The following is a 24,286-nucleotide window of genomic DNA, read 5'->3' as shown; positions in this document are numbered from 1 at the left end:
AGACTTGATTCTGACAAGCATCAAATTATAGGTTTAAAAAAACTAATGGGAGGCAATTTATTCCATCTATTTCCACTAAAACATGAAAAAAAAAATTAATTACATTTATTCAAAGGTTATACTAGATCAGCCACAGACTTTTAAAAGAACCCACACCAAGAGAGCAAACTTCTTCCATGATGCCACACCGCAGCAACCGATGCCTCTGGTCTCCAAGGCTATGATAGCAGACCACATCAGACAGGTCTTATGAAACAGGCCCAAAGTACATACTGTCTAGCTGCCATAAAGCTACTAGCTAAATCTGGAGAGCCTATCTTATAAGATGACAACAAGGTGTTGGCCTATAGTAACTCATGACTACCATCAATTTACTAAAACAGAGTTGTGCTCTGTAATGGCAGTGGGACATGCCGTCACTGAGGATTCCTGAAATCTTTATTGATGCCCAACTATCTGCTTCAACTACTTAAGTAGAGGACAACTGGAATTAAATACAACGCAGTCAAGGATAATTAAGAAGGGATATTACCTCCAACAGTCCAGATGATGAGCAGCTAGACCCAATATGGGTAGCTTGTACATATGAATCATCATGTTAAACAAGATGGTAGGGGTCTATCTTCATGCCCGAGGAACCCCAGGATTTCCTGATGTGTGATTCAAGTCATCCTTCTTCCTTTTCTTCTCTACTGGCCCAAATCTCCTATTTTTGGTCCTTATTCTACGTACTAACACAATTAAGGAGCTCACTGAATAAGGAACTGTATGGGGAGGCAGATAAAAATATCGGTCAAGGAGTAAGCAATAAGACTTGGTTTTTCAGATGCTGATTGGCCAGTTCTGAGACCTTCCACAAATTGCTTGGCCTTCTTTAAGACTATATCCTTGACTATAAAATGGAGATGATATTCTAGACACGATTTCCCTCACGGGGTTGTAGTAAGGAGAATATTTTACAAACTTAAAAGTGCCATAGAAATAAAAGCCATTATTATAAGTCAATGAGCTGCAATGTCATCAGTGAAAAGACGAGGCACAAATCAGAATTTCAGGCAGTCTGGTGCAGCCCCACTCTTCTCCAGGGTCATGCAGTCCCCAGGGCAGAGCTCAGACTCGACCTGAGTCTCCCAATTTCCTGCAGTGTTTGTCTCCCTGGCTGTGCCTGGGGATGCTGTTTACACTTCAGATCACATGTAATTTTGAGAAGAATTTTCAGAAAATATTTTAATACAAAAATGTTTGTAAACTATTAACAATATTTGGGCTGAAGAATTGTTCACATCATTCCACTGGATGCTGCTAGCACAGCAAGAGAAGCCACATCAAGTTTTTGCATCCCCCTCCCTCGTTAAGACCAAAAGCTCCAGCTAATTCTTCAGGGAAAAGTTCACTGGCGATTAAAGGTATTCTCTTCTTTGCAGGAGTTTCCTGACTCTGAGTTTTCCTGATCCCCAAATAGAAAAATTGTACTCAGAAGTGACGTAAGGAATCTCTCCCTCAATCTTGGGCTGAAACACAAAGACACAAAGAGGAAAGATGTAAAGAAGATGCACACGCACGGGATGCAGCGGGTCTCACAGTGTGCAGCCACCTCCCTGCAGGGCAGCATTTGTAAGAGAGGGAGACGTCCCATGCGGCCATCTTCCCAAGTATCTGGCTCCCCTACCAAGAGGAGGGATACCTAGCTGGTGAGGGCTCAATGGAAAGCATGCCAAGTTCCTTCTGCAGCAGCCACAACGTCCCTCCCCAGCAGAGGTCCCTCCTTGTAGGACAGAGGCCAGCCATTCCACTTCTTTTTGGAGGGGGTGACATTCACATCAACCCCAACAGCACATTCATTTGTAAGCCTTCAAGAGTTGCCTGAGGCAAATGATCATCACACAGCCTGTCCTAGGCAGAGGCAGAACCTGTATCCAGTTCTTCCTAACCCTGACAATGCCAGCCCTCCAGGTCACTGACATTCTGCAGGAGTGGCTCAAACGCCCACTGGATGACCCAATGACCCAACATAGCAGCTGTCACATTTTTAGGATGCTGGCCTGTTCTAATTCTCCAATTCTCTGCCACTGCTGTCAGAGCAGGGGCTTCTCCACTCACCTCATACAATTTCTCTCCTTAGTCCTTCCCTAAGAGAAGCCCATTCTCATCTACCCGCCTGGTTTTATTCCCTCAACATTAACTACGAGCTACAGCACAAAGTTCTGAGATCAACATTCCAAATTGGACAGAATATTGTTTCTAATTTGTGTGAATGGAATCCACACCTCCCTTGCATCTCTTCACATTATCTGTAGCATGGCCCCCACTTTAACCTGGTCTAACTCTGGGAAAAACTGAGAGGTAGGTAAGTAAATGCTGTAGATTAGCAAACTCCTTCATGGACTGTACCTGGCTCTTGAAGACACAATGAGGAATAGTAATATTTCCAATCATCAGACAATTCACGTGTCTTAACTTTTCATGGGACAGAGGAGTCAGAACGTAGTACATTTTTTTCACCACGCTGATCCCTCGGATGATTCCTTTAATATACAAAATAACAAGAATAAGAATAATTCCATTCACAGAATGGTCTCAAAACCAACTGTTAAAAAAGACAGCGTATGCATGTAAACAACGACAATGGACTTTTTAAACCCAATTTAAATAGGAAATAGAATCTCTTAATTGACGAACTACAGATAACATTTTAAACAACTATTCCTATCCATCCCTTTTATTTAATTACATGAAAGCAAAATGGTTTAAAACAAGGGCACTAGGCTGGTTCTCTCTTAAAAGGAACACTTGACAAACAAAACCATTGATAGCTAAGGGAAACCCACCTAGAGCAGAGGACACAAGTCCTTGTCTTTGGTGGCTGACTGCCTCGAGGACCAGAGCCTTGTTCTAAGTGGAGCCCATTGCATGCTGCCCCTGTCAGCCTCATCACTGGGTTCAGTCCTGGGCACTGTGGTTTAAGGAGGACACTGACAGGCTGGAGACTGTCTAGAGGGCAACCAGGAGGGTGAGGTCACAGACGAGATGCACGTACATACGCATGGTAATATTACTACTGAGGGACAAAGGATCCGAGAAGGATTAGAAGCTTTGCGTGGGGTGGACTCGATGATCATGGACAACCAAGAAAAGGTCTTCATACTGGGAGGGACAAGCCTTGCTAGTGGGCAGCTGGTGCCAAGAGAAGAGAGGCCCCTCAGTTCAGGTGAAAGAACTGATTAATGAAGCCCTTCCCAAGAGGGGAGGTACCACAAGACAAGACTAAAGATGGGCAAAGGGCTGCCAATGAGAGGCAGTGACCCTGACCCCAGGGGGCTGAGAAAACTGTGGAGCAGACCATTACAGGGTATGACGGCTGCTGAGCAACCACCCATAATGAGTTGCGTCAAACGAACCTCGCCTCAGGATTACCCGAGGGGCCGAGGGGAACGCTACAGACGCAGCTCACCTAGATTTTAGCAGAGATTTTGCCCAAGTGTCTCAGACTCCTTGTGCGTTAGCTGGAAAGACAGACACGGATCAAGCAGATAGGATACAAGGAGTGAGAGGATTTAGAACTGGTGGCTGATCAGACTCAGAGCAAAGCTGGGAACAAATGATTCACTAGCAATGGGCAGGAGGGCTTCAGTGGAGGACCCCAGGGAGCTATGCTTGGCACTAAGCTGCTTCACATTTATCAATTACCTGGATAAAGGCAAAGACGACCTGTGCATCCGATGTGCCACCAAGCTGAGAGGATTAGCTACTACAGTGGATGACAGCCAGGATCCAAAGGGGTCTAGGCAGTCTAGAACACTGGGCTTAATGTAGCAAGATGAAATTCAATAGACACAAACGCAGTCTTGCACGTGGGTACCAAAAAAACCAATTCCACAAATACAACACGGCAGAGATAAGGACAGGAGCTGTTCTGAAAAGGATCTGGGAGTTTTAGTGAACTGCAAGCTCCAACTGACTCAGCAGTGTGATCAATATGGTACCCAGAGAAGCTAAAAGGCTCCTGGGATCATCAGGAGGAGCCTGCTTTCAGGAATGTCCTCTGCCCTTATCTGACCTGGTCTGGAGTACTGAGTTCGGTTCTGGGCATCACAGTTTAAGGACACTGACAAGCTAGAGAGCATCTAAACAGGATGAGCAAAGACCAGGACTCCACATCATGAGGACCTGCTGAAATAACTGGGCACGTTTATCCCAGCGACAGATGACTCCAGGGGAACGGCAAAGGGTCTCCAAGCATCTGAAGGCTTGTCACGGGGAGGAAGGGCTGGATCTGTTCTGTTTGGCCCCAGTGCGCACAACCAGGGGCAAGAGGCAGAGACCGCAGAGAGGCAAACTGAAGTCTGGTGTCAGGGAAAATCTCCTCACAAAAAAAAAGTGGGAGCAGCTGCCTTGTCAGGAGATGGGGCAGCCCGCCTCGAAGGCCTTGAGGCAGACATAGAATGTTACATGATGGGGGGGTTCTTCCACATGCAAGTTGGCCTAGGTGAGGTCCTCCAAATCTCTAATTTTGTGATGCTGTGAGTTTTCTACTGAAGAGTCTGTCTTTATTTTAAAATGACTTATTCCTAATTGCTTCGCTCTAATACACCTGGTAACACAATCAGAAAAAGGTCCGTTTTTTTCTCTGTCAGTGAAGCGATATGAACAAGTCCTGTTAAAGAAGCAGATATAGTTCACGATGTCCTTTTCTTTCTAGGTTTTAAGTGACAGTCATCTAGCGACGCACAAAGACGTACAACTTTCCCCTAAACGTGACTTAGGAGGTGCTTGCCCAGTCTCAATTAGCAGACTTTTATCACTTCACACTCAAAAAAGACCGTGTTATTTGCCAAAACCAAGGCCATTTCAGTAATGAGGCAGAAAGATATCACTGTGAACTTACCAAACCCCATACAATCACAGACTGGATTGTCTGTGAGAAAAACTGGTCCATCAGTTTTCTGTTTGACGTCATCTAGTATCCTACAAAGACCAACCCAGTTGGCGTTTACTGTATACATGGTATGAGTAGGAGCAACGTCAGTGTGAATAACCCGGAGAGCCACAGAACTGAAAGGGATCTGGAAAATAAAGCCCTGTTAGTTCCACCCGGAAATGGCAATTTCATTTTTTTAATCACCCTATTGGCTACTTCTACATTTTTTCGAGGCTCTCGCTATAATTAATTGCAAACTGTTACAAACGCTAGCCACCGTTCTATTGTATTTAGTTGTTTAATCCGAGGAACACAAAGGATTAACACAGTTGGTGAACACCAGCAATCCTTGCTAACCTCACCACAGCAGGAAGCACAGGCCTTTCTGACCTGGGAGGAAACACAAAATGGTGGTTTGAGGGCACTCTCAATTAATTAAAGCCCTGGGACGCTGTGAAAACACCTACTATTGCCGTATCTCCTACGTGACACATAACACATAAACTTTTTTTTTATATCTCCCACTCATTTCTAAAGTAATGTGATATGATAAGAACAACAGATCCAAGATGAACACATTTCCCCCTTACGACTCTTAAGGTTCCCTAAGGTACCAGATGAAAATGAATCTCTTTTTAATATACTGAGTAGTTTTAAGGACATTCTGGACTTTTAAATAAAAAATGACTGCAACAGCTACTCATACTTCAGTTTCCAAAGGAGAAAAACCCTCTCCCTAACCCTAAAAGGCTATGGACTCAATGGCTGAGAGCAGATCAATCTTGGCTTTAGCATCCCGCGTCATTCTCCAACTAAACTATCTCTTAGAAACCAAAGTTTTAAGAAAAATAAATAGGAAACTACTTTCCAGATTTCCCTAAATCTCCTCAAAGAGCTGAACCTACGGAAACAAATCTGGAGCCCGCATGGTCCTAGTAAAGCTCTATCATGAAGACCAGTGGCCGAATCCAGATCCTGGAGAGCACATCCCTCCAACAGGGGAGCCGATGACTCCAAAAGAAGGCACTACAGTAACCGCGGGGTTTCTTTAGACGATTATCAACCGGCTCGATTCCACACACAAACATTTTCCTGGTCGGTACCTAGTTTGGGTAAAGAGATCCATGTCCATTTCTCCCAGAAGTGCTTAAATTACCTGAAAGGGGACTAGATGGTGTAGTGGAAGAAAGGGTTTTGCCTCTGGTGGCTGTAGCAAAGCAAGGTAACCTAACAAGGCCATATCACGAAGAACAGGACTATGCCATTGCCTAAAAAATAAATCAGAATCAGTTAAGCAAAGACTGTACAATTTTACCACAGGAAACTTTCACTTAGAATCAAATACATAGTACATTTCTCTGAGGCTTACCATTTTTAAGATTTCTACCAGCCCCATCATGGAAGAGGCAGAAATTTTAAAAAACAAATAAAAAACCCTTTCCTACAAGTCCAAAGGTTCCAACCCAAGAAAGGGAGCAAATGTTTTTGAATTTTGCATTTAGATAATTACGGCTTTGAAAAAAGCTAATTCTTACATGAACCAAACCAATGCACCTAAGAAAAGAAGCAGTTTTCTTACATCATATACCAAGATATGCTCCAAATGGCTACATGATGGACGTAAAGGGTGATATCATAAATTAAAAAAGGAAAGAAGGAATCACCTTTCAGCTCTATGAATAGGGGTTAGATGTCACATGCAAACAAAGAACACAGAGGATAGCAGAAAATAAAAGGAATAATATTGATTATTTAGAATTTTGCAGAAACAAAACAAATATATGTAAAATTAGAAGGGAAACTAGTAACGGGGGAAAAAATCTTTGCATCAAGTTTCTCTTATAAAGATTTTATTTTCAAGATACGCAGGAAATTAAAAAAAAAAGGGGGGCAGCTAGGTGGCACAATGGATAGAGCTCCAGTCTTGGAGTCAGGAGGACCTGAGTTCAAATCTGGTCTCAGATACTTGACACTTACTAGCTGTGTGATCCTGGGCAAGTCACTTAACCCCGATTACCTCACCAAAAAGAAAAAAAAAAGCTATACAGGAAATTCATTCAAATTTATAAAAAGAGAAGCTATTATCCAATTGATAAAGGATATGAACAAGTATTTCTCGAGAAGAAATCTAAGCTATCTAGTGCAATATGGAAAAAATGCTACAAAAGACTAATAATTAGAGAAATGCAAATTAAAGCTCTGAGAGCTTTCACCTCACACCCATTAGGTTGGCAAAGTTGGAAAAAAAAAAAAGACAAATGTTGGAAGGGTTATGGGAAATCTAGTACATTAATGCAGTGCAGGTGGAGCTGTGAAATGGTCCAGTTCACAGGAATAGTTTTATACCTCAAAGAGATTAAAGGAGGAGGAAAAGAACCCATACGTATAAACATTCACAACAGCTCTTTTTGTTGGTGGCAAAGAAACGCAAGCAGGGGATGCTCATCGACTGGAGAATGGCTGAACCCTAAATGGCATCTGAACATGCTGGAATAGTATCGTGCTGTAAGAAATGATGAGAGAAAGGCTGCAGAGAAACCTAGAAAGACTGGTATGAACTGATGCAGAGTGAAGTGAGCAGAACCAGAACAACCTACAAAATAACAACACAGTAGAGACAAACAACTTTGAAAAACTTGAGAATTCTAATAGTACAGTGACCAACCAGAGGACCTATTACAGAAACATGCTATCCATCTCCTGACAGAGAGGCAGGCCAGAATGCAGATTGAGACATGTTATTTTTTTGATTTGGCCAATGCAGGTATTGGTTTTGCTTGACTACATATTTGTTATAAGGGTGTTTTGTTTGTTTTCCAAATGAGATAGGGGGAAGTAGAAGGAATAAATAGATTTTTAATTTAAAAAAAAAAATTAAGTTTCAAAAAAGAAAGGAATCAGTCAACTGGGAAAAAAATCCTCCTTTATACCAAATCAAAACATTTATTAAGTGCCTATCAAATGCCAGGTACTGTGCTAAGTGCTTCATAAACGTTATTTCATTTGATCCTCACAACAACCCTGTAGGGTAGATTCTGCTATTATCTCCATTTTACAGTTTAGGAAACTGAGGCAGAGGTGAAGGGACTTGCCTAGGGTCATATAGCTAGTAAGTGTCTGAAGCTGGATTTTAACTCAGATCTTCCTCACTTCCAGGCCTAGCCCTCTAACCATCACATCACCAACTGCCTCAAAAGAATTGCAAACTGAAAACCACATGAAAGAATATTTCAAGTCACTCAGGAGAGAAATGTAAAACCAAAATATCTCTGAGCTTTTACCTCACACCCTTCCCTCTGCGATTATCTCCAATTTATCCTATATTTATCATTTCAACCTGTCTGTCTGAATGTTTTTTTCCCCTCCAATTGAATTGTGAACTCCCTGAGGGAAGGGACTGTCTTCTGCCTTCCTTTGTATTCCCAGCACTTAGCACATTAAGACCTGGCACTCCACAGGCATTTAATAAATGCTTGTTGACTGGACCCAGAAAATGAGCAAAGATGATGGAAGAGGAGAAGAATCGATATTAGAAGAGCTGTGGAAAGATGGGCACACAAAAAGGACCATTGGTGGAGCTAAGAACTGATCTAATCACTTCCAAAGCAATATGGAATCACGCTAGAAGAGTTGACAAAATGGCCATGCCCTTTGATTCCAGTCTGCCAAGCACTCAAAGGAGGTCAACAATAAAATGGCCTCACAGATACCAAAATACTTACAGCAGCACTTTTTGTGGTAGCAAAGAGCTAGAAACAAAGTAGATGTCCAATGATCGGAATTAAATGAATTGTGGTACCTGAATATAATGGAATCTTACTGTGTGCAATGTACATGAAGAATACAAGTACAGGAAGATTTATATAAATATAAACAAAGCGAAGTAAACAGAAAGGGAAAAAAACATACACAACGGACTTCAACAACGTAAAGAACAACAAAACTGAATTTTGTGAAACGAAAATGACCAAGCTTGGTCCAAAAGAAAAGATCGAAGGTACATCCTCTCCTTTAGCAAGCGGTAGCCTATGAGTGGGGAACACTGCCCACCAAGCTAGATTTGGGGGAGGTGCTGGGTTAGTTTTGCTAAATTGTTTTTTCCTTTTTTCTCTTTATAAGGGATGATTCTCTGGGAGGTACTTCAGGAGGGATTTATTGGGAAACCAAGGGAATATAAAATCAAGATAACAAAAATTTACTTTAAAAAAAAAAAAAGAGTTATTCTACTACTTAAATACGTAAAACTGTGATGTAGGCACTTGGGAACTATGGAGAGGTAGACACCATTTTAACAAGTAAATCTCCAACACTGCAGAAAAGACCTAATTCCCAGGCTTGAGATGCCACGTATCTCTTACGTCAGTTGAGCAACGCCAGCACCAGCAAATTCAGACTGCACAAGCAGCAGTTTGTATCCCGTTGAGTGGGGCTGGCTGCCTTCATCTGGATCCCCTGAACTCTCCGATTCGGTGCAGTCCAAATGCCTGTTTTTCACTTTGGTCTTGCCCTTTGTCTGCAGACCTGCCATCCCCGCAGTGTACTCTGGGGTGAGCAGGGGCATATCCTGACACTGTTCAGAACTGAACTGAACAATATGAGTAGGGGCCAGCATTCGAATAAGGTCAATGAGGAGCAAAAGTCCATCGCCTGGAGGAAAGAGGACCAAACAACTCCAATAAGTCAAAGCAACAGCTGCTTATTCCGCAGCTCTGATTCAGACGTGGAAAAGCAGGCTTAGACAAGAGCAGCCACAGCCCAAGGAAGGTGACATGCGTTGTCAGACCTACCTTTCACCCAGCCCATCGTATTAATGATGAGAGGCACTTCTCTCTGATAGGCACTGAAGACGTACTTCACAATCTTGGTGTATTTCTTACAGTCATCTTCACAAGAAGAATCACCATAAAAGACCATTTTTCGAGTTTTCCTTTGATGAGTGAATGGTGGCCCTAAGAGGATGAAAACAAGGATTACAAAACCCTTGCTCTCCACTATGGACATGTTTTGTCTTAATTCTCCTCAAAAGAAATACTTATAACTACCTTTCCTGAAGTACAAGTCTTCAGTTTTTTTGCAGTGAGAGCCTCACATTCACCTCATGATAATTCCATATTTACCTTAACACTGTGCTCAAAGAATGTCAGACAACTGGACACCTCATACCTCGTAACAGGCACAGATTATGCACAGGAGGGTTGGGTTGTTTTTTGTTGGGGCTTTTGTTTTTTAAAGAAAAGATTTTAAACATCAACTATAATCCAAGTTGTCAAATTCATATAAATGAATCATAATGACTGAAACTCATTCCATTAGTCAGAAAATTGTCCACTGGTACTGAAGGTGGTTTGTTTTTTTTTTTTTTAATAACAGAGAGGCGGCAGGCAGGGAAAATTCAACCTTTGAGCTACAGCAGCAAAAGGAACATCTGTCTTTGGCCTCTCATTTCTCCATAAATTGGAAGTTCCCAAACTTATTTGGCCTACCACCCCGCCCTTTTAAAAAAAAAAAATTACGCAGTACCCACCTGGAGATCTACTTTCTTTAACACTTTAATGTTTTTTTCAAATTTGCATTTCAAAAAATAATTTTTAAATGACGTATCTTAAATTTAATAATTTCTTGTAAATTTGTGGGTTTTTTCCTGCATCGAAATTTTGATGATGCAATATTGTATCATGTAACCGTATAGTATCTGCATGCTGGACTTCCCAACCATGTGTGAGATGCCAACACTTACTTGTTAAGACCTGTAGTCAGACTTGACCACTGATGGGTTATAACTTACATTTTCTGCATTTATTCAGAAAATAATATAATCACTACAACTTTAACTCTGTTACACAACAGGTGAAACATTATGAATGGTTTTTCAAAATTTTCTTCTCTTCTTTCCTTATGCTTCCACTGCTCCCTTATTTTTACTACTGCCCACTTTGGGAACCTACTCTCTAAATTTCTGCTTGGTCATCTATTTTTATTTCGTAGGCTGGCTGCTCCCTCTGACACAGATCACAGCCCCTCCAAGCCTCAATTCGCTGTGGCCCCAAAGCGTTGCCCCCACAATAATGTGGAGGCCGTGAGCTTCATTGGGTTCTTCTTCAGATGAGAGACACGGCATACTACAGAAGGATTGTCCAGGAAGGCTTTCTAGCTTGGGATAGCCTGCCAGAGGGAAGGTTCTGCTAACAGAGCACAAGGTTCACTTTCAGGCCGGGATGAGATACTGGAGAAAGTAGGCTCTTTTAATTCTGCTAAATTAGGACTACACTGGAGGGACAGAGAACCTTATCCAATGAATCTTAACAGTTAACTGAAGAACAAGAAATTGTACAGCCCAATAGATGTACAGCTGGGAGGACCTTGAAGGTCATCCAGTCCAACCTTAACACTTTACAGATGGAGAGAGCACAGTCCAGACAAGTGCAGTGATCTCCTCAGATCAGCCCCAGGTCACAGAGGTAGGAAGCAGCAGGGCTAAGACACCAAGTGACATTCTCCAACTTCAAATTCAGGCTTCTTTCCACTACGCCCCACAATCACAAAAGGCCTCTAGTCCAATACACGCCTGGGCACAGAAATGCCAGCCACCCTTCCTCTACCTGAAGCACCCCCCAAGGAAGTTCCTATGACTGACACAGCCCCTTACACTTCTGCATAGCTCTAAACGTCACCAAGTTTTTCTGTACATCAAACTATAATCGACTCTGTGACAGGATCTGCTTCCCCTGTACTCCCACATCTGCACTGGAAATGCAACAAGGAAGGCTAACTCTCTGAGGACGCTATCCCAGCCCCCCTAAGCATTTTTTCTCCAGAATGACCCCAGTCCCTTCAATTTTTCTTGGAAGTTTTGGTTCCTCTTTCCTCATCAGCCTCTAGCTTTGTCAATAATCTTCCTAAAAAGCAGACAGATATACTGAAAACAGTGAACATATAATTAAATCATGCTGGGTAAGCATCTAATGACACTAATAAAAGGGAAGTCCGCTATCTATCCCAAGACATAACAGGGTCTCTTGCTAGACATCGGATGACCACTCTTCCAGGAGCCATAGAAGTACAGGCTGGCCCAGATGGTTTCTAAGATCTCTTCTGATACTGCTCTGCCTCCTAGGACGGGTGTCTGTGAGCGTGCAGTGGGGATGAATCTGCTGTGTGACTGACTGCATGTGTATCAAGCCCAGTCCGTGTGCTGAGGACAGGTGAAAAGTACAGAGCCCTTGGGTGCTGGTTAAACCCCCTGGGGCATGGCCTGAAACTACACTTCCTCCACTCTTATCATACAGGCCCAAGAAGAGCAGGGGCCTGTCAAAATAAATTCTCATTCACTCTTTCCACTTTCATTTGATGTTGTTGTTGGGGTTTTTTAAAGGCCATTGGGGTTAAGTGACTTGCCCAGGGTCACACAGCTAGTAAGTGTCAAGTGTTTGGTCTGAGGCCGGGTTTGAACTCAGGTCCTCCTGACTTCAGGGCTGGTGCTCTATCCACTGCGCTACCTAGCTGCCCCTCCACTTTCATTTGTTAAGCAACTCTCAGACAAACAGACCTGTGATAAGAGCTTTAGGTAAACACCAAATGCTGAAGACAAACACCACATCCCTGAAACAACCAAGATAGTAACAAAGCAACATGTAAACATGTAAAAACAACGGAACATAAAACGTCTATCTAAACACTAAGTGAAAATGGAATAAAGGAGGGATAAGACAGTGGGGAGCCAGGCTTCATCAAAGACAGCTTTTTGGAGGTGAAGTTTAAGCTAGGCCTTGAAGAATGCTGTAGATATAGACTAGCCTTGGACAATCTAGATACATATCAGAGCAGAGAAATGATCAGAACTAGGGCAAGGAGGTACCCAGCACGGAGGCATTAGAATGGCTTGATGGAGGTAGTAGTAGATGGAGGCCAGGCTGGCTAGCTGGCAAGAAAGACTTTAAATGATTACTCTCATACATACCAAAAATAGGCTCTATGACATTAGACAAAGAAACACAACCAGGAGGAGTGAATTCTGTCTGTCCTAGGTCACAATCCAAAAAGTCGACACAGGGAATACTAGGGAAAAAAAGGAAAAGAAAATCATTACCATGTTAAATTCTAATTCAATTCTTTGTAATTCTACATAATGTCTGTGTAGCGTATTAACTCCTCAGTGTCAGGTACCAAGGACAAATAGTGACTCTTGAGAGTAGCAGGAGAGCGTAATGCTTGTAAAGAGGAAGAGTAACCACACTTATTAAGTGCAATAAGCTCTAGTTCTCCCCCACTTGCCCTCCCTCCCCCTCTCCCCCCTCTCCACTCCCCAATCATACACAGAGAACACTATGGCACTAGAACCGTAAAAATAATGAAATCCAAGAATTGTCAGAGTCTCCCTCATAACCCTCCTGCTGCTTTAACTGTCCCTAAGACTATTCCTGCTGTCTTCATTACTTAACAAGCATCTGTGCAAAACCTCTCAGACCAGCCATAACACGGGTACCAAACAGCTCAAATGCTGTCCTCATCCCCAAGACTTAAAAGAAGGCTCCCGGTGCTAAGGGCAGACCCCCTACGTATGGTTGTACAAGGACATAAACAACAAGAAGGAAGAAGGGTGAATGGAATCCACACTCCCCCGGTGGAGCCAGTCCCCAAAGGCAAGGACCCCAGACGCACCAAAATGAGGTCAAAGCACAAAGAGGCAAGAAACAAAACACAGACCTCTACCTCTCAGGACCAACAGTGGTGGAGAATTATCCTCAATCTACAGACGAGGTATCAAAGAATCACAGACTGAGTGCCGGAAATGAACCTGAGAGGCCCTCCAGTACATCCCTCAGTGGAGGCCCAGGGAACGTCATGGAGTCTGCCCAAGGTCACCCGTTTAAGTGGAGGAGCTAGAACTTACTTAAACCCAGTGCTCTTTTCACTGCACCACACCTACTCTATCACCTAAGCTGAAAGTCCTCATTAAAATAACTAATTTTAACAATTAACAGATAGGTAGCAGTTCTCATACTCAAATGTTAAACTGTTTATCCTTTCAAAGAAAAGCATTTTAAATCCTCAGTAGAATCCTGTGACTTAGGACTTGGGGTCTCATGTCCAGCTGAGGAGAGGGAGGGGAGGCTGACTGAGGCCCTTTGCTGCACTCACCTGTTCAGCAGCTGGTTAATCAGGTATCGATTAAAGGTGGACTTGCCGATGCACTTTGGTCCACAAGTCAAGATGATAGGGCAACCATCAATTTCCTCTGGAAGAGAAACAAAACACATGAAACTCCTCAATGTGACAAGCTTTTTCACAGGAATCTTCTGAAGCCTTTGGGGGCCTACAATTAATCTTGTTAATTCATGAAAAGAATCAAAGTAGTCAAGTTTCAGCTCCTTACCACAACAAGCAGTGATTAACTCTTCTATCACTGAACTGCTACTCTCAGACAAGTGAAAGCCACTTTCTTCCTCACATTTCTTAATGCCAACAGAAGACATAGTTAACTGCTCAAGATTGAAGGATGACGACATCTCCTGTTTCTAAAGATGAACAATTTCAACTTTTAAAAACATTCTGAAATGCAAAATGAAAAGTATCACAGAGACAAGTATGATTTTTATTTGCATTCTCAACCTTTCTTAGTTTTTTTTCCTTGTCATCATTTTCATGTCTCCCTTCTCTTGCTGCTTCTACTCAACATACAGGCTGAGTGCATACTGACACTGTACGAAATTCGTTTCGTAAGAATTCTTATCTCTGCAAATTAAAGTAACACACCCATATCTATCACAAGCCACAAAAATAGAGAATTCAGATAAAAATCTGCTAGGCCTGACCCTAATAAGAGGCCCAATGTTATCACAGGGGTCATTGTTCATGAATGAATTATATCCTCCACTGGCTTGAAATTTCTGCTCTTAAGAGTTACCCTCATGAGGGCAGGATGGAAACGAAAATTTTAAATGGATTACAGAAAATTCTCCTGAAGGGGCAACATACTGATCGCCCAGTCACAGAGTGAGCTGAAGAGATGACCATGAGACAGTCTCAGTACTTTATCAGCTCCAATGAAATGTGACAAGGCTAGCCTGGGGGCTCCTAGTCTCCATATCACTCACCATCCTTCACCACCTTCCTTCCTTCCGTGGCCCGAGCTGTTCCCTCCTAGGACTAAAATACATTTTCCCTCCTCACTTCTTCTCTTCCTTCAAGTTACAGCCCAAGCACCACCATCTACAGGATCCCACCCACCACTAATTACTTTGTATTTATTTTCTTTAAATGTATTCTGTACATCATAATCTAGATCACTGTCCCCATTAAAATGTAAACTCCTTGGCTACAGATTGTTTCACTGGTTGTACTTGGACGTACAGCACCTAGGACAGCACCCAGAGCCAGAGCAGGCCACTTCCACGAATGCCAGCAGAGATCCTCTACGGAGGACTTGGGAGGATGCAGACCAGAAGGGTCTGGGCTCCTATACAAGATCTTCACACTCTAGGGAAGCATTAAAATACTAAGGCTTAGTGGACACAGACCCTGAGCCACAGCAGAGTTATGAGGGAACAGGGAAGGGAAAAGCAAGTACAGGAACAAGATGCCCTGGGCAGCCAAGGCGGAAGCTGAAGAAAGGTAGGTTAGCAGAGTAAGATCACTGGGAGGAACAGCAGGTATGAAGGGCCAGACTTTGCCTGCTTATCACTTCAGCTCAGAGGGCCTTGAGGACAGCAACTGTAAAAACTCCCCAACTTTAGCATCATGGCTGTTTCTTTTACTCAAAACTAAACTTAACTAGAGATGAACTGCTCTAGGGTACTAAGGAGGAAGAATCTGAAAAGCTACAGTATCAGTAGAAAACTTGGGAAGACAATAAAGAGCAATAAAGAATAAAAAGCAGATGGAGTAGATGGAACAAAATGAAAACAAAAGGAAAAAAACAGAAGGGTGGGCAGGAAAGGGAGGACCTGGACTTCCATGACTTCAGTGACGCAGGGAATTCCCGGATGAGAATACTCCCTCTCTACCAAGGCAGATAGGTAAGGAGGTGACTGACCCAGGGCCATGAAGGCAGGGTGTCAGCATCGAGATGCAAACTAAGGGGGCTTCCTGGCTCCGGGCCAGCTCTCTTTACAGAGGAAAGGACCAAGAAAAAGAAATGAACAAACCAGCCTTGGGAAACTACTTGCCACTATGCTAAGTGCTGCAGATACAATGGAAAGCAAAAACAAGTCTCTGACCTCAAAACTCCCATTCTAATAACGGGGGAAACAACACACAAAAAAAGGTTTTCCATGCAAGACATACATAGTACAAATGGAAGACTGTAATCACAGAGGGAAAGGCATCCACAGAAGGTGGGATTTGAACTGATTCCTGAAGGAAGCCAGGACATGGAGGAGAAGAGGGAGAGTGTGCAAGGCACGGGGATGGAGCGAGCCAGGGCACAGACCCATCGGAGGCAAGAAGGCCAATGCCATCAGACAATCGAGTTCATTCACTCCATTCCCCTCCAGGCTCTGCTCCTAACTCTCCGAACTTCTTTCTCCAGGAGCCTTTTTACCCTGAAAGAAGGTGCTCCAGTGGAGAGAATGCTGGATCTGGTGTCAGGAGTTCAAATCCAGCCTCATAAACTTATTACCTGGGTGACTCTGGGCAAGTCATTTCACCTCTGCCTGACTCAGTTTCCTCAACTGTAAAATGGGGATAATAACAGCACCTACCTCCCAGGGTGGCTGTCAGAATCAAATAGATCATATCTGTAAATGCTTAGCACTGAAAAAACACTTGCTTCTTTCCTCTGCTCCCTCCTTCATTCCTCCCTTCCTTCTTCCCCTTCCTCTGACTGGTCAATTGTTCCTGGAATTTCCATTTTAGGGAAGGGCCCAGGTTGGCCATGTTCTCTCCTTCAGCTCCCTTTTGCATCCTGCCTTCCCCCACTGGAATGTAAGCTTCCTAAGGGCAGGGCCTGTCTCCTGTGGCTTCCATCTGTATTCCCAGTGCTCAGTACAATGCCTGGCACTTAGCAAGTGGTTAAGAAAGGCTTGCTGACTTTGATGTGGCGGGCAGTAAGTTAAGACTGCAAAGACAGGAAGGGGCCAGCTAGTGAAGGGCTTAAAAGCCAAGAAGAGGATTTTACATCTGATCCTAAAGGTAATAAGCCTCTGCTGTTCACTGAGGTGGGGGTGACTCAGGCCTCTGCTTTTGAAAAATCACTTTGGCAGATGAGTGAAGGACAGATTAGTGGGAAGAGAGACTGAAGCACCGAGGCCAACCAGCAGGTAGAGATGATGAGGCCTGCACCAGGCTGAGATGAGACAGGCTGTGAAGGTAAAACCAATGAGCGGAAGGAGGGGAGAACATGGGCGAGGGAGAGCCAATAGTCAAGAATGACTCCAGAACTGTGAGCCTGAGTGACCGTGAGAATGCTGATTCCATGGACAGTAATAGGGAAATTCAGAAGAAGGGAGGGTTTATGGGCTAAGAATGAGTTTGGCACTGAGTTTGAAATGTCTGTGGGGCATCCAGTTCAAAATGTCCCAGAGGCCACAGGTGACGGAGGACTGGAGCTCAGAGAGATTAAGATATTATTACATAGATCCAGGAGTCACCAGCACAGAAATGACAACTGAACCCACAGGAGCTGCTGAGACCACACAGCAAGATGTTCTGGAGCTGGAGCTCTTAACTTGGAGTCTATGAATGTTTCTATAATATCTTGATAGCTATGTTTCAATATCAATGGCTTCCTCTGTAATCCTCTGCATTTTATTTTACGTATTTAAAAAACAGTATTATGAGAAGGGATCCAAAGTTTTCACCAGAGTGACTGCCACAGGGGGCTGTGACAAAAACGGTGAAGAACCTTGGTGAGGAAGGAAGAGAAGAGGGCTCAGGACAGAGCCCTGGAGGACCCCCAAGCTTAATGGGATGACCTGGAAGAAGAGACTGAGAGGGAGAAGTCAGGTAGAGTTACCAACCCAATAGCCCTCTAACAGCCCATCCAATCAATGTCTCGTTCATCTAACCCAACTGGTCATTGACGTCAGTCAGGCACTCCTTCACACTGACATCTGGTCTCTCCCTAACATGGCCACAAGTGAGCATCCCTCGGGAGGAGATGACAGGCCTTTCTTTGAGTAGGGCTGGCTCCACCAGGCCAGACGGAATACAGCTCCATAAAGTAGGTGAAGAACACTACCTTTCCTGAGAAAAGGTGAGAAAAAGCTGGGTAGCTCAGGATGAAGTCTGTAGCAGGGGTCTCCAGACTTTCTAGCAGGACAATGGAACACATAGGAGAAAACTGTTTTATCACGTGAAACGCGTTAGCTGCAAAAAGAACAAAGCAAATTACTTCAGAAGCTGTCATTCGTCTACAGGACAAGAACTCCTGCAGTGCTATTTCCCAGACTGGACTGACACCCCCTTGGAGGTAAAGACTAGCTCACACCTCTCTGTCCAGGCAATGCCTGGCTCAAAACCACCTTGTGTGCCCTATCACCGAACGCCTGCACCACTTCAAGAGCCTCAGGTCTTGCCCACTCCAGCCAGCTCGCCTTGTCAAGATGGTTTCTCTTAAGCACAGGTCTGACTACATCAATCCCCCTCCTATTCAGTTAACTCCAGTGATTCCCTACCACCTCCAGAGTCAAGGATAAAACACTCTGACACTCAAGCCCTTCATAAGTTGGCCCTTCTACCTTCTTACATCTCACTCAGCTCACATACTCCGCCACCCAGTGATACTGGCCTCCTGGCTGTTCCTCATATGAGACACTCATCTCCCAGCTCTGGGCTTTTTCAATGGCTGTTCCCCATGCCTGGAATACTCTCCCTCCTATATCCATCTCCTGGCTTCAAGTCCCAGCTAAATCCCTGATCTTCTCTATGAGAAGGAAAGAATGAAGGAAACCAGTGCTTATTAAGTACCTACTATGTGCCAGACACTTGGCTAAGCACTTTACAAATACCTCATCTGAGCCTCACAGCAGCACTTCAAAAGTAAGTACTATTACTATTACCCCTCATTTTATAGATAAGAAAATTGAGGCAAAGAGAGGTTAAGTGACTTGCCCAGGGTCTCACAGATAGTAAGTGTCTGAGGCCAGATTTTAACTCACTCCTCCTGACTCCAGACCTGGCATGCTGCGCACTGTGCCCCGTTTATCTTTCCTAATCCCCTTTTAGGCTTTTAGGTTTTTCCTGTCTTTACCATCTCTAATTTATCCAGTCTATATCTTGTTTGTACATATATCTCTTCCATTAGTCCAAACTCCTGGAGGGGAGGGACTGTCTTTTACCTTTCTCTGTATCCCTAGCACTTAGCCCAGTGCCTGGCACACAGCAGGTGCTTAATACATGCTTATAATTAGTAGGGACTCCTTCCACAGCCTTCTAAGTGCTATCCTTGTCTCCCTCTTCTCTTCCCTCCAATTCATCCTATATTCCCTGCCAGATTGACCTTTCTACAATACGTTCTGGACAAGTCATTCATTTCCCTGTTCCAAAACCTTCACAGCCTACTGAATTAATTAAGAGCTAGTCTGTTTCCTGGGACCCTTCACAGTATGGCTCCCATCTGTTTTCCCAGTCTAAAAGCTTGCTGCTCTCCTACTAATAACCTGCCCTTTGGCCAAGCCACGCTGCTCACTGCTCCTTCCATGAACCTGGTTTCCCATCCCTATTCCCTCATGCGTCTCTTTTACCTATAATACCTTTGGGCCCAGGTGAAATGATGCCCGCCACCAGCTCCTCAGCAAACATGCTCTCTAAACCCAGGCTACAGCTTTCAAGGCATTTATCACATGCCAGGTTCTATCAGTCACATGTGTACCTGGGACCTGGGTACCCTCCCTGCCCCTCACCCCTACAATAAGCACCAAAAGGGGCAGAGGCTGTATCTTACTTTACTTCGGATTCCTCGGGGCTGAGCACAGCGCCCTGCACATCTACATACATGCTTAATTTATATTTGAGGAATGAATAGTGATAATTCTGCAGATCTTTTAATTACCTGAAGAAAGATGATCTTTGATCAAAGAGCGGACTTCCAGTTTCATATCCTTTAGGGTTTTCTCTGGCATCGGGTAGCTAATTGCTTCAATAGTTAGGGCACAGTTGGTGTGGGGAGAATAAAGGTCATAGGCTGGCTGGCCCTGGCTGATGATAAAACCAAATACCTGCACTCGGCCATAAAGACAGGTCATTTGACACTTCCCAGTGAAGGTCAAAGACTAGTAGGGGAAAGAGAAAAGAACAAGAAACTTAAAGATTATAAATTTGGAGACCAACTATCAAATAATAACAAAGTTTTAAAGAACTCATTTACCACCATGTTATCTAAGGAAGGATTAATTTCTAAGCACCAAGAAAATAAGGACTTGGGAGCAGGAAGGGACTTGGGATTGTCAATCTAGAGTCCATGAACTTTAAAAAAATTTTTGGCAACTGTAGAGCAATATAATAGGTTTCCTTTGTAATCCTAAGCATCCTATTTAACACATTTAAAAACATCCTCCTGAAAAGGGATGCACATGCTTTACCAGAAAATCCTAGGGTTAAGAAGTTCTGATCTACTCTATTCACCTCATTACAGAGCTGAGAAATGGGGCTCAAAAAGTTGCCATGGGGGACGATTTCCCTTGTCCCCTCCTCCAGGACATCCTGAATCCATCCTGGCTGGCCGGGGGGCAGGAAGGCAAGAGGAGGGAAAGTAGCTCTTCAACAAGCATTTATTCAGGGCTTCCTATATACCAGAAACCACCATCCCCCTGGTCCTTGGACTGCTCACAGGGTTTGGATGAGATGACAGTCAACAGCTCCATTCCCTCCTAGGAGATAAAGGGCCACTGCCACTGTCCTCCTGCTATGCTCAGAATTTAATTTAATGGGTCCATAGCCTTGCTGCTCATCTACCCTCATACCCTCCAAGACTTTCCATCGGCCCTGTAGGTGAACTTTGTTTTACAAGGTGAGAGCTCTGAGAGCAGGAAGATGCCTGATTTTTCTATTTGTCATCTCAGCATTCAGCACAGAGCTTAGTAAATGCTTTTAATTCACTGACTCACCCATTTGGTGACTAAGGTCACACAAGCGGTGAGTAGCCAAACTGGTCTTCTGTCCCAAATCTTCTTACTCTAGATAAGGGATTCTTTCCACTCTAAGACCTCCCAGGGAAGGGCAGCCTACTACAATCTCTAGGGCAGTGGTTCCTCCTCTTTTCTGTGACGTAAATCCCTTTGGAAATCTGGTGAAACCTAGGAACCCCTTTTCAGAAGGTTTTAAAATGCATAAAATACAAAGGTATAAAGGAAACCAGTTATACTGAAAGTAATCAAACTTTTTTTTTTTTTTTTTAAAGCTGACAGGTATAAGGTCTGCTCTAAGAGCTATGCCTCTACATCTACTGAAGACTCCTCCTCCTCAACTGAAGCCAATCAGGCTGTGGTAAGATACTGACAAAATACAGTCTCCAACACACTCTCATCCTACAGGGAAAAGCAACATCTACATGAATGGGGAGTACTGTTAGCCACTAATAAAAAAGAAAAAAAAAAAAAACAATCCAACCGGCTAATGGGGGACTATGCCATTGCCAGCACTAAACAAACTAGTCAAAAGTAGCATGTCTTCAATTTCAGATCATATATTTGGAATCTGGACATCAGAAAACCTTGTTTTAAAAAAGGAACTTCCATTTCTGGAAACCAGCATGGTGTAACACAAAGAGTACTGAGCCAAGACTCCTGTGTACTAGGTTCCACTCCACAACTATAAAAACTTTAACAAGCAAATCTCTCATCATCCTTGGTCCTTAGCTTCCACCTCTGTAAAACGCTTTTGAGGGACCAACGTCCCTTCCGACTTAAAATCTATGATGGGCTCATCTCTAAAATCAATCCCTTTCCATTCCAACAATCATTCTTCAAGCATAGGTCTTGTGGCCCACGACTTATCCCGGCTGGGCAGAGGACCCCGGCACGGAAGGCCTAGCGATGTCATCGATTCACCGGGTTTTAAAAGGTCAGCCCTCTCACTCGGACAAAGACTGAGCCCCGGAGAGGCGGAGACCCAGGTATTAAGTATCAAAGCCGACACCCAACCAGGCATGGTTAATTATGCTACAACTTGTATCCGTTTTGTTTTTTGTTTTCTTTGTAAAGGCTCCTCTATTTTTGGTGAGTGAAAACATTGTTTCCCTCCAGGGCAGGAAAACTGGGTCCCAGGCGCCCGAGAAAGGACCAGGAGATTATCAGGGATGGGGAACCTGTGGCCTTCTAGATTCTTGGGTGAGGCCTTTTGACTGAGTCAAAATTTGTTTTAGAGAACAAATCCTTTTATTAAGAGGATTTGTTCTGCTATCAGTTATCACTAAATTAAAGGGGCGTGGCCTGGAGAACGAGCTCAGGACTGGAATGAATGACCGCTCAGACCAGCGCATCCCCCGTGGGCTTCCGCCTCCCCGGGTGGGGGCGGGTAGGGTGGGCTGAGAGGAGGGTCTCCGGGCTTCCCGAAATGCACTAACTTCAGGCGCCCCTTCCCCAGGCTCTCCGGCTCAGTTTCCCTTCGGTAAGGGAGGGGGCGGTGCTAGACGTCTGGGGGAGGGAACTGTTTCCGTCACGCCAATCACAGCCGGCCTACAGCCTCTAGGTCTCCAAGGGCCGCAGGCCTGTTTCCCCCAGCCCCCAGCCCCGGGGCTGACCTGCGCGTGGCTCAGCAGCATCAGCAGGCCGGCCTTGCCCCGCACCACGAAGGGCTCGCCGTGGCCGGGCGCCCGGGGCGGCTCCTCGGGCCCATCGGACTCGCCGCCCGCCTCTGGCTCCGGCGCGGGCACAGGCGCCGCGCGCTCCCCCGCGTCCTCGTCGCGCTCGCGCCTCGACCGCAGCTCGCGCAGCTGCCGCAGCTGCCTCCACTCGCGCTCCTCGCGCTCCAGCCGCTGCTCCTCGCGCTCCCGCCGCTCGCGCTCGCGCTCGGCGCGCTCCCGCCGCCGTGCCTTCTTCTTCTTCGCTTTCTTCTCCCGTGCGCTCCACTCGGCTCCCACCACCACAGCCTCCGCCGCCTCCTCCTCGTCAAGCCAGGTTACGCCAGCCGCCTCGGCCTGCTGCAGTCGCAGCCGTAGCCGCCGCTGGCTCCCGATGGCCAAGGAGCGGGCCCGCCGCCGCGCCCGGCGGCCCACGCCTAGCGGGGAGCGGGCCCGGCGGAACCGCGTCCAGCCCAGGCGGCTGGAGCTCTCCTTCCCGTAGACCATTACGTCGGCCATGCCGCGCCCGCCGGCTCCCGCCGCTCCCTTCCCTCAGCACCTCTCGCGAGAAGTGGCCAGGCTTCTTCCTCCCCCGCCCCCGAGGGTGTCATGGGAACGGAAGCGCCGGGGCTCCGGGCTCGCGGGCGCCCTCACGTGGACCGCCGGCGCAGCGCGTCTGCAGCGCCTCGCTCCCCCTCCCCCGCCTCCGGATGAGGTGCCCCAGCTGGCGCTCGCGCTCCCCTCCCCCAGCCCCCGGGACTGACGGGCCGAACCAAAGCAGGCGCTCGTTTGCATGTCCTCGTTTTGCATACATTTGTCTTTTAGCCCAAGGGAGGAACCCGGGGGACTGGGTGGGTGGGGGGCGAGCACGGAAAGCGGGAGCGGACCCCGGGTTTGCCCCTGCCCGCAGGCCCTCCGACGATTGTTGGGGGCCCTGTGCTCCCCGAGTCGAACCGCAGCTTTGAGGGCCCAGGTGAAGGCTCGCAGAGGAAACTGGACATACCGAAACACAGATGGACATTCACCACCCAAGTCCATGGGGCCCAGGGGTCTGGCGTGTGCCCGGTCAGCCCCATCTACCCAAAACGAGTCATATCGATCCCTAGATCGGGGCCTGGGCTGCCCGAAAGACCTGAGTGCAAATCTTTCCTCTAGCAGCAGGCTGACCTTGGACAAGGAAGACACTTGACCAATTGCCTGCCTCACTTTCCCCATCTGTAAATGGAATAATAAAAGCACCCAAGGTTGTTGTGAGGTCAAACGAGGAAAAAGTGCTTGGCACATAGTAGGCGCTTAATAAATGCTTATTGCCTTCCCCCACTAAGAGTTTTTTTTTTCTTTTGTTTTTCCAGATAACAGGTGGTATCTTGTGGAGAAAGCCCTGGAGTCAGAGTCAGGAAGATAGAATTGTTGATGATGTAAAGAGTTTAGTCATTGACTCTGGGTTGAACTGAGTGGATTTGGGGATAAGAAAAATTAGATGAGATAAAAAACACGTCATGGAGCCTACAGCATAATAGGGAATGTATCATGGAGCCTACAGCATAATAGGGAATGTATCACAAGCACAGATAGTTCATGTCAGAGAATGGATAGTATGCCGGCCTTGTAGTCAGAGATATAACCTCTAACAGATGGTATACCAGACGTGC

General features: G+C 45.3%; 1 protein-coding gene across 1 annotated transcript; it reads right to left on the bottom strand.

Moving 5' to 3' along the window:
- Positions 1–83: 83 nt before the first annotated feature.
- NOL9 (nucleolar protein 9) lies at positions 84–23,849 on the bottom strand. Its single transcript, XM_027843884.1, has 13 exons — positions 23,231–23,849; positions 22,596–23,185; positions 19,908–20,127; positions 18,096–18,223; positions 14,292–14,433; positions 14,057–14,153; positions 12,876–12,973; positions 9,706–9,867; positions 9,277–9,565; positions 6,075–6,186; positions 4,886–5,063; positions 2,392–2,525; positions 84–1,511 (listed from the first exon to the last, which is right to left on the bottom strand). The coding sequence occupies exons 1-13, from the start codon at positions 23,847–23,849 to the stop codon at positions 1,401–1,403; spliced, it is 2,880 nt and encodes a 959-aa protein (XP_027699685.1). The 3' UTR covers positions 84–1,400.
- Positions 23,850–24,286: the final 437 nt, after the last annotated feature.

The sequence above is a fragment of the Vombatus ursinus genome, unplaced genomic scaffold, assembly GCF_900497805.2.
Source record: "Vombatus ursinus unplaced genomic scaffold, bare-nosed wombat genome assembly UNPS02014932.1, whole genome shotgun sequence".
In the NCBI taxonomy this organism is placed as follows: domain Eukaryota; kingdom Metazoa; phylum Chordata; class Mammalia; order Diprotodontia; family Vombatidae; genus Vombatus; species Vombatus ursinus.
The sequence above is the reverse complement of the archived record's forward strand: the minus strand, read 5'-3'. Positions and strand labels throughout refer to the sequence as shown.

Bases quoted from the DNA above. Each gene is read 5' to 3' on its own strand.
- NOL9 (XM_027843884.1), bottom strand. From the start codon at position 23,849: ATGGGGAAAGTGAGGCAGGCAATTGGTCAAGTGTCTTCCTTGTCCAAG. The intron at 14,154-14,291 runs GTAAGGAGCTGA...TTTCTCTTCCAG, and splicing joins GTTAATCACTGCTTGTTGTG to AGGAAATTGATGGTTGCCCT. The intron at 2,526-4,885 runs GTAAGTTCACAG...TGTATATTAAAG, and splicing joins CTGTGATTGTATGGGGTTTG to GAATCATCCGAGGGATCAGC.